This window comes from Mastomys coucha, unplaced genomic scaffold, assembly GCF_008632895.1.
Source record: "Mastomys coucha isolate ucsf_1 unplaced genomic scaffold, UCSF_Mcou_1 pScaffold7, whole genome shotgun sequence".
NCBI classification, from domain to species: domain Eukaryota; kingdom Metazoa; phylum Chordata; class Mammalia; order Rodentia; family Muridae; genus Mastomys; species Mastomys coucha.
The window spans coordinates 59341995-59351405 of record NW_022196913.1 but is presented as its reverse complement, the minus strand read 5'-3'; the positions used below and the strand labels follow the sequence as shown (position 1 = coordinate 59351405).

The window sequence follows — 9411 nt, the reverse complement described above, 5'->3', positions numbered from 1 at the left end:
ACACTGCCACTGTCTTCAGACACACCAGAAGAGGGCATCAGATCCCATTACAAATGGTTGTGAGCCACAGTGTGCTCACTGAGAATTGAGCTCAGGACCTCTAGAAGAGCAGTCAGTGCTCTTAACCCCCGGAGCCATCTCTCCAGCCTCTGTTTTGGCTTTTTGAGACAGGGTCTCATCGCGGTAGTCAAGGCTGAACTCCAACTCACTAGGTAGCAAATGATGACTGTGGGGAAGGAGAGTTAGGTAAAAGGCTAAGCCCAGGGTGAAGAGGAGGCAGAGGGAGGCTGGGATGTTCATCAGAGAGCAGCAGGAGGTATGGGGTGGGGTTGAACAAGGACAGATTTGGGGAAAACAAAACATTAGCTGGTCACCCAAGGATGAGGTAAATCAGACTGGATGAGGCATGAGACATGACGCTTGGCTACCCGCTCCCAATGCCAGCACAGAGAAGGCATTTCAGGGAGGATCCAGCAGTGGACAGAACCCAGCACCAGGGAAAGAAAGGGTGGGTGGAGGTGAGGTGTTGGTAGTCTCTCTCTCTACTTTGGTGGCCTGTCTTCCTCGAAGACTGCATGTCTAGGAGCTACCAGAAGTCAGAAGTGAGAGGGTGGCTAGCCTTAACCATCAGGGCTCTCCAAGCAAGGAACTGAGGCTAGACAATGAGAAAGATTAAGGTGCCTTCGGGAGCACAGGCTGCCTAGGCAACACCTAGCTGGTGTCCAGATGGCATAAGCAGAGCCAGGCCAAGAGGCGCAGACCTATAATCCCCACACTTGAGAAGTGGGATATCAGGATTTTTTTTTTTTTTTTTTTTTTTTCGAGACAGGGTTTCTCTGTATAGCCCTGGCTGCCCTGGAACTCACTCTGTAGACCAGGCTGGCCTCGAACTCAGAACTCTGCCTGCCTCTGCCTCCCAAGTGCTGGGATAAAAGGTGAGCGCCATCACTGCCTAGGGGGACATCAGGACTTTAAGGTCCCAGATTCCTTCCCATCTCCAGACCCTCTGTCACCTTTTCATACATCTGTAGCCAGCTAGATCTGATCCAACCCTGCTCTCAAACTCTGCCTGCCCCATGCCACTCAAGCATAGGACCTTAATGTTCTGTTCACCTTCACTCCCCTCCAGGACCCTGGAACAAAGCCCCCGGGACATTCACCCCTTCTTTCCCCAGAGTTACCTAGCCTGCTGTTCTGCCCCCCCTTCACCCACTGATAATCACCTGTTTCTCTAGACAAATGACTTACCCTCTTACCATCTGCTCCTGCAGTCCCCTATCGGTAAACTACAGATAATAATAAGGTAGGCAGGAGAGCGTGCCTCATTAGAACTCATTTGCTATTAAGCTGGGTGTGATGGCTCACACATGTAATCCCAGCACTCAGGAAGCTCAGACAGGAAAACTGCAGCAAATTCCAAGCCAGGATGAGCTAGAGTGAGACCCTGTCTTAACAACAAAAACTCTAATTTAATCTAACAATCCAGAAGGATAAGCTCCAATACCGGCCCCTCCCAGGCTGGAAAGCTAAAGCCCAGAGAGTATAGTGGCTCGCCCAAAAACCTCTGGACTCAGGCCTTTTGACTTCCAGGCCAGCGCTCCGGTAGCTGCCCACACCCTTCAGAACAGAAGATGGCTGAAATCCAAGGACACCCACCACAGGGCAAACCCAACAGCTCGTGGGTGGAGAACAGAGCCACTGAATCTTGCTGAATGCAACTTGGAAAGGCCTGGCGTAAAGGAGAGCATGCACAGCCCACTTTGGCGATAGGATGGGGGAGGGAGAAGAGAAAGATGACTTGGCAGGACCAGGACACAGATGCCACACAGAGGGAAGCCTCTGTTTGTTTGGTCAGCTATGGAATGCTGAAGTCTGTTCCCAAGGGACAGCTCCCTGTTCTCAACTGGCGCTTCTCTCCCTGCAGAGGCAGAGGCCTTGGCTTTTGTCACTCCTACCCTCCTGGCTCACGAGCTTCTGAGCGCCTGTAGGGTAGACTCGGGCTACGGCCCAACCTCACCGCACCACGCTGGGAGCAGGAGTGGCCAGGAGGCGGGGCAGGGCTCGTCCGCAACTACCGCGCCCCTGCAGTCTTCCAGCAAACGCCGCCCCCTTTTTTTCACCCAAACTTGGGGCTGCAAAGAGAGACTCCCAACACCTCCTGCTAGGACTGGGTCCCGCCCCCCAGCTATCCCAGTAGCTCCCCAGAGTAGTTGGGGACAGGACATCGGGGTGGAGGGGATGGGGGACAGTCCCCGGTCGCAAGCTCCTGAGAAGAGTCTCCCCCACCAGCAACCGAGACTCCCTAACCCCTATCCTCAGCGCAGAGCGAGAAGCGGACCCGCGCTCACCCAGAAGACGATGTTGAAGCCAAACAGGAAGTATTTCCCGCAGCAGCCGACCTCAGGGTCCTGGAATTGCTGGTGCTTGCCGGGCATGGTGAGCGGCCACCTGCTGCCCCGGGAACCGGAGCCGGGGGCCGGCCCAGCCCTCTGCAGGCCGCCCAGGCCTGGAGCAGCCCCGGGCCTAGCCCGGTGGCTGCGGCTTCATGGTCAAAGCCACTCAGTTCACCGGCTGCCCCGCCCGCTGTGGCACCGCCCCCGGCGCTCGGACCGCCACACCCGGAGTGCGGTGCCCTCATCCGACCCCGCCCTCCGGCAGCGCTCCGGCCCCGCCCACAGTGTCAGTCCACACTCGCCCCAGCACGGCTCGGTCTTCTTGGAGCTCCGCCCACGCCCCATCCCAGTCAGGTTCAGTCCTCACGGGGCCCCGCCCACAATCACGACTCCGCCCCCAGCCGGGCTTAATCCTCCCAAGGCCCGCCCATGCCTAGCCACTGTCCTTCAGCAGCCCCGCCCACGCCCCGCCCAAGACTCTGCCCTAGCCAACCTGCTCTCGAGCCCCGCCTCTAAACCGGGTCCCGCCTCTGATCCGCCCTAGGCCCCACCTCCAACCCGCCTCAGTGCTCCTGGAGCTCCGCCCTACTCAGCCTCAGGTCTGAGCCACGGTCCGCCTCCTTGAAGCCACGCCCAAAACATCGGGTTTTTTTCTGATTCACAGGCCTCACTCCTTCCCAAGCCCCTGCCTGCCACTGGGCCAGGCTTTGGCTACACCCCAGCCACACTCGACTCCTTGCACCCCCCCCACCTCTGAGGAGTCCCCATCTCTTCTCTATGTAAGTTTCCCAAGTCCTCCAGTTAGCTTCTCTCAGTAAGCTCCCAGAAGCCCTAGGTGAGCCAACTGGCAAAGCTGGTGAGCCAAGTGTGAATGAATACTGTGGATCTCCAGTTAAGGTTCAAGAACCGGGGGAGTCCATTCCCCGGGGAAAAGGGGTTGGGGATAGTGGGACCAATGAACAGTGCCATACATCCACACACGGTGGCATTGAATACAAACAGGCTGGAGTCCCATGCCTGTTCCATTTTGCCTATTCCTACGGTAGCCCCCGTCCCATACCAACTCGGGCTTTCTCTGGTTTCCTTGGTACCTAGGACTCACCAGAGCCCTTTTGAAGCAAAACAGGACCGGGCGAGTTTGTTCCAAAGTGTTTATTTAGACCAGATACAAAAAAGTGGGCCCCTTCTACCACCATGGTGAAGCCCAGCTACCACTGCAATCACCTCATGGCGTGAAGGTTTGTCCATCCATCACTTCAGCAGGAGGAGGGACATAGAACCCCACAGGACTTTCTTCAGATGAGGCGGCTATGCAGGGCATTCTCAGTCCCCAGTGCCTGCCTGTCCTTATACAAACGCCCGAGTTTCCTCTCTAACCTCCTCCATACTTGAGGGGAGGGAGCGAGGGAGAGAAGGACCCAATTACTGTGACTGGTTTTAGGATGGGTACCCAAGCTACAGATCTGATGAGGGTAACCCATAATGGTAAGCCTTTAAGCTCACTGAGAACTGAACTCCTACCCTGACTATCAGTAGCCCAGAACCCTTCTTCCAAAGCAGAAGAGCCTGCCTCAGGCCACGCAGGATTCTTCTGGCCTTGTTTGGCAGGGTTGAGCTAGCACTTTGCTTCACCCTGTCTTTGGCAAATGGCCACACGCAGGGCTAGCGATCGAGAGTACTTTATAAGTAAGTATTGGCCAGCTGCCACAAGGCCTGAGCCCAAAAAATGCTAAAGAAATTATTATGGACGCAGGCACAATGGTGAGCTCGGGCAATCCCAGTGGCTTAAGCCCATGAATACGAGGCCAACCTGGGCAACAGGTGAGACCTCATCTAAGGATGCTTCTACCCCTTCCAAAAAAGGTAAAGAACCAGGCTGTCTGCCCCCCCAAGCCCCAAGCCCCGCCCCAGAATCCATCCGCAGTGCATTCTTCCCTGTCCATCAAGCAGCAGGAGGAGGGTGCCCAGTGAGTAGTGGCTGAAGCCCGTCTCATACCACAAACTTGTTCTTAGCTAAGGAGTTGCTCTTGGCAGCAGTGTCTGTATGGGCCTGGTACCCAATGACAGTCTTGGTAGAGAGGCCCAGGCGCTCTTTGTATATTTGCCTAGTGTGGAAGACAGGGCAAGATGGTAGACATAAGCCAGGCCCTGTTCTTTTGTTCAGGTAGATCTCCCGGGTTCCAGCTCCGGCCTCACCCGGTTTGCATGTCTTACTCATAGATAGACCAGGAACCGTAGTAGAACCCTTCAGGGAAACTGAAGACTTTCATTAAAAATAGTTTGGGTCAGGCTGGAGAGATGGCTCAGTGGTTAAGAGCACTGGTTGGTCTTCTGAAGGTCCTGAGTTCAAATCCCAGCAACCACATGGTGGCTCACAACCACCCGTAATGAGATCTGATGCCCCCTTCTGGTGCGTCTGAAGACAGCTACAGTGTACTCACATATAGTAAACAAAAATAGTTTGGGTCTAAATTCCTACTTCTTTTATACAAGTGGGTGAGGAAGAAAGGAGAGCCAGTCTGAAGGGTTCCAGGGGTTTCCCTTGCAGCACCCCAGTACCATGGGGAAAGGACCCTCACCCAATGAACATCACACCGGCTTTGTTCTCTGCCTCGCTGGTCCACAGGGCGATCTTGTCCCTCTTGGTGCGGATGTTCACGACAGCTCCACACACTTCCCCGCTGTATTCCTCAAAACAGTCTCCGAGCAGACACAGCAACTAGGCCCGAAAGAGTGCCCCAGCTCGGATACAGGGTCCACCCCGCCAGCTTGGAGGCCACTGCCCTCCTAAGGCCCACACCATCTCTTCCCCTTCTCACCACTCACCGTCTCCAGCCACAGACGGTCCAGTTCAATGTGGCGATGTTGTTTGGCAATGCTGAGCAGCCAGCGGCCACCCTGCTTGTTTCTGTTGTCTTCCCACATGGGTTGGATGCCTTCCTGTGGGGAGGGCCAGATCAACTGCTTCCCTTTGTTTAAAGGGAGGTGGACACCTTTAAACAAAGCTCCCTCTGCCCAGAGCCTAGTCTGCTCTGTGCCCAGGCCTTAATTAAGCACGCTTCTCTTACCTACCTCCCCCTCTGCGTAGCAGGGGCCACCTCCAACCACTCAGCCTTCCGCACAGGCCCCTTCCAAGACCCCAAAGCCTGCTGAACCCTGCTGAGCTCCCTGTTGCCACCTCACCCATGTTTGGCAACCTCACCCATGTGCTTGTCGCCTTTACTGAGCAGGATTAGTGCCTCTGGGTCAGAATTTCTGTGGGCTAGGGTAGATAATCCCAGCTTGGCTGTGTGGTCTGCAAACCTTGATAGGCAGATAGGTGTCAACCTGAAACAATCTCTAAATGCTGATGGTGGCACCTCCAAGGTGAGACCAGACATGTTAAGGAATGGCCCCCAGCCCACTCTGCATGTGCAGTTTTGATGTCCATGCTAGTTAAAAAAACCTGGGGCTCCATCCTTGAGGCCTACGCATCCGTAGCTGCCCGAGCCCCCGTCATCCTCGAGGGAAAAGCCCTGGAATCAGTCCTAGGAGCAGAGCCTACCTTGAACAGAGCGTAGTCACAGCCGGAAGAGAGCTTGCTGGCCAGCTTGATATGGCTGTACAGCCTGAAAAGACCCCACCCCACACACAGAGGTTTTGAGGTTTCGCAGCACGTGGTTCACCGGACCCCGTCTTTCCAGCTCCTCTCTGGACCTAGCTTTCAATCACCCACTTCCTTCCTCCCAGGGCCTCCCCATACCCTCCACACACACAAAGGCCTTGCCACCTGGAATCCCTTCTCTAGGAACTTGTCTGAACTGAAAAAGCCTGGCGAAGTCGGCATCATTAGGGCATGCCAGCTGGGCCTCCTTCCTGGGTTAGTGTGGCCATTCTCAGCTCTCTCTGGCACACACACTAAGGCAGCGGCCTACTAATCCTTACTGTAGCTGAGCCAAATTTCTAGAGAGGAAGTAACCCGGTTAGAGCCACAAAGCCACAGAATAGCAGCGCCCACTCCTACTTCCTCCAGACCCCAGGTTCTCCTTAAGCCCCTAGAAGCTTTCAAGGGGGTGGCCATGGCCTGGCAAGAACCTACCAACCCTCAGCTCCCAGCAAATGTCGACAAGGCTCTGAGAAGGTGGCAGGCTATGATGCCTTTGACCCCCCAACTCAGAGCTCCTGAAGGCAGGCAGACACTCACGCCCAGAAGTCCTCCACAGTGTTAAACTTGGCGACTAGCTGCAGGTTGTCCTGCCAGGCCCGGCTTCGGTCATTCTTGAAGAACCACAGAACCCACCTGAGGAATAGGAGATAGAGGGTCAAGGCTCCACATGTTGAAGTCCTGCAGTACCTGTAAAGTCGAGGGCGAGATCTGGGACACACAGTCCCCACAAGGCATGGGAAGTCAGTTATCCCTAGGATAAGCTGGTAGTAAAACCTCCAGTCTCCACCTGAGTGAGTCCACGGAGTAGAGGGAGGGTCCAAGGTCACAGAGGCTGGCCTCTCAACAGGACAATGTCTCTGTGGCCTCCCTACCTATACTGCAGCAGGTGTAGCTTGCTCAGGACCTCGGGTGGATGTTCTTTGTAGGCCTTCCTCCTCGGAGTCTTAAGGGAGCCAGGAAGGTCTCTGGCTTCTCCTCCCTGGACTACCACCTCCACAGTTGCTTCGGATGGCATCTCTTTCACTACCTCCTTTTCTTTCACCACCTCCTCCTCATGCCCTCCATTCTCAGCTTCGTTTGTCTGACCAGAGAAAGAAATAAGCGTGAGCTGTAGCCAGACAGTTGTGGCGCACCCCTCCCCCCCTTTGATCCCAGCACTCAGGAGGCAGAGACAGGCGGATCACCAAGTCTCAGGACATCCAGGACTACACAGAGAAACCCTATCTTGAAAAACAACAACAACAAAAGTGACTGGTGAGCTCTGGTTCTGGCTGACCCCTCACCCCCACTTTTTTCACCCCAGCTACTCATTTGCTCTGGGAAAGGCAGGTGGGTTGACGCACAACCTCGGAAGAGGCCATGGCAAGGCTCAAGGCTCCACCAGCAACTAAGAGGCCTACAGCTCCTTGCTTTTAACCTACCAGAGAACCGAGTTTCACCTGGGCAGACAGGTGAGTGGAGGAGATGGGGGGTGCGGGGGAGAGTGGGATAGGGAATTACCAATTGGAAGGGTCTTCACTCTGCACAGCTGTGTCAAGAAATACCTGCCCTCAGGCAGAGGCTGAGGCTCAGAGAATTAAAAGTAAGGGTCAACATTTAGGGTCTGCTCTTAGGGTATTTGAGACCTACTAAGGAAAGCCTGAATTTGAAGCAGATTGTTCTAGGTTGACAGAGGTAGCAAAACACACACACACACACACACACACATGCTCAAGAGCCCTGTTTACACCCTCAGTTTGTTGTGCCCTCAATATTATCCGGTGGTATTTATCCGGCTCTGGAATCAGCTGAGTTTGTAAAGTAATAACCAGTGAGCAGGCCGGTACAGGCTGGTACAGGCCTGCCAGTGATCCTAGCCTCTGGGAGGTAGGAGGAGCAGGTCATCTGGGGTTCAGGGCCAGTACCAAGTACTGAGGGAGTTAGCGGCCAGGCTGGTGTGTAAGAGAGCTTATGTCCAGAGAACAAAAGGGTAACCATTTGCTAAAGTTTAGGTAATGGGCGACACTGGCATTAAAAGCCCCATTCCTGTATTGCCTGAGAATTTAGAGAGTTGGCTACCCCGAGGCCTTCTATCTTGTAGAGTCCCCATCCATTACGTGACTGCCTTTGTGTGTCAACTTGACACAAGCTGGAGTTATCACAGAGAAAGGAACTTCCCTTGAGGAAATGCCTCCCTGAGATCCAGCTGGAAGGCATTTTCTCAATTAGTGATCAAGGGTGGGGGGCCCATTGTGGGTGGTACCATTCCTGGGCTTGGGTTCTATAAGAAAGCAAGCCAATAAGCAGCATCCCTCCATGGCCTCTGCATCAGCTCCTGCCTCCAAGTTCCTGCCCTGTGTGAGTTCCAGTCCTGACTTCCTTTGGTGATGAACGGCAATGTGGAAATGTGAGCTGAATAAACCCTTTGCTCCCCAGCTTGCTCCTTGGTCATGATGTTTGTGCAGGAACACAAGCCCTAACTGAGACACTGTCCTTGTCTCTTGCCAGAAACATTTATCTGACTGTTCTTCACCTAGATGTCACTGGTCAGGCACAGTGGCACTGTCACCCAACACGTTAAATCCTTCCCTATGCTGACCCACGTTCCTAAACCCATGGAGCCTCATTTCCCTCAGCTTAAAGATCAGGAGGTGGGTGTAGGACTCACTGCTCAATGGAAATCATGTGAGAGCTCTCCCTGGGCAGGGGAAGAAAACCAACAAGGAAGAGGGGAACATGAAGCTAAGCTTTGCAGCCTCCCAGGATTCAAACACTATTCATCCTCCTCTCCCAGAGGGGCAGGTTAGAATATTCATCTGGAGGTTTACATCCACAGTTGTTAACCCACATATCTAACCGCATCACAGTACCTGGGGCACGAGGCTTGGTACTGACATGCAGTAATGGGCACTAAATGTGCAGGTGGAGCTGAGCAGGCCTGGGTTCCAGCCCTAGCACTATTTCTTTTTAAAGCCATACCTCTCTGTGCTGGGGTCTGGTGGGGACTTGTCTGTGACCCGCACAGACTTCAGTCAGCACAAGCTTCTAGGGGAAAGGAAAACAGGCTGAGACAAGATCAAGTCTAGGATCTGACCTGAACCTTAGAGTGGAGTGGGTCTTCTAGGAATGGGTCATAATTGGCTGCAGGGCTTGTAAAATAGACTGCTGGGGGCTGACACCATGGCTCAGCAAGTAAAGGCACTTGCCACCAATCCTGAGGATCTGAGTTCAATCCCTGCAACCTGCATAGTAGAAGAAAATCAGCTTCCTTAAGTTGCCCTCTGACCTTCCAATGATAGACCCCTGTGAGCACATTCGTGCACATGCGTGCACACACACACACACACACACACACACACACAGAGAGAGAGAGAGAGGGAGAGAGAGGGAGAG

General features: G+C 54.2%; 2 protein-coding genes across 4 annotated transcripts in view; both read right to left on the bottom strand.

The window, feature by feature from the left end:
* Tspan17 (tetraspanin 17) overlaps window positions 1-2704 on the bottom strand; it is a 9328-nt gene extending 6624 nt beyond the window's left edge. For both annotated transcript variants that reach the window (XM_031359220.1, XM_031359221.1), the window contains exon 1: window positions 2349-2704. In XM_031359220.1, the coding sequence (XP_031215080.1) occupies window positions 2349-2435 (87 nt within the window). In that variant the 5' untranslated portion in view covers window positions 2436-2704. The remainder of the gene's footprint in view (window positions 1-2348) is intronic.
* An 826-nt stretch (window positions 2705-3530) lies between these two features.
* The window catches only part of Eif4e1b (eukaryotic translation initiation factor 4E family member 1B), a 19627-nt gene continuing 13746 nt past the window's right edge, over window positions 3531-9411 (bottom strand). For both annotated transcript variants that reach the window (XM_031358422.1, XM_031358421.1), the window contains exons 2-7: window positions 6912-7120; window positions 6577-6672; window positions 5938-6001; window positions 5220-5333; window positions 4973-5112; window positions 3531-4498 (exon numbers count right to left, since the gene is read on the bottom strand). In XM_031358422.1, the coding sequence (XP_031214282.1) occupies window positions 4384-4498; window positions 4973-5112; window positions 5220-5333; window positions 5938-6001; window positions 6577-6672; window positions 6912-7054 (672 nt within the window). In that variant the 5' untranslated portion in view covers window positions 7055-7120 and the 3' untranslated portion in view covers window positions 3531-4383. The remainder of the gene's footprint in view (window positions 4499-4972; window positions 5113-5219; window positions 5334-5937; window positions 6002-6576; window positions 6673-6911; window positions 7121-9411) is intronic.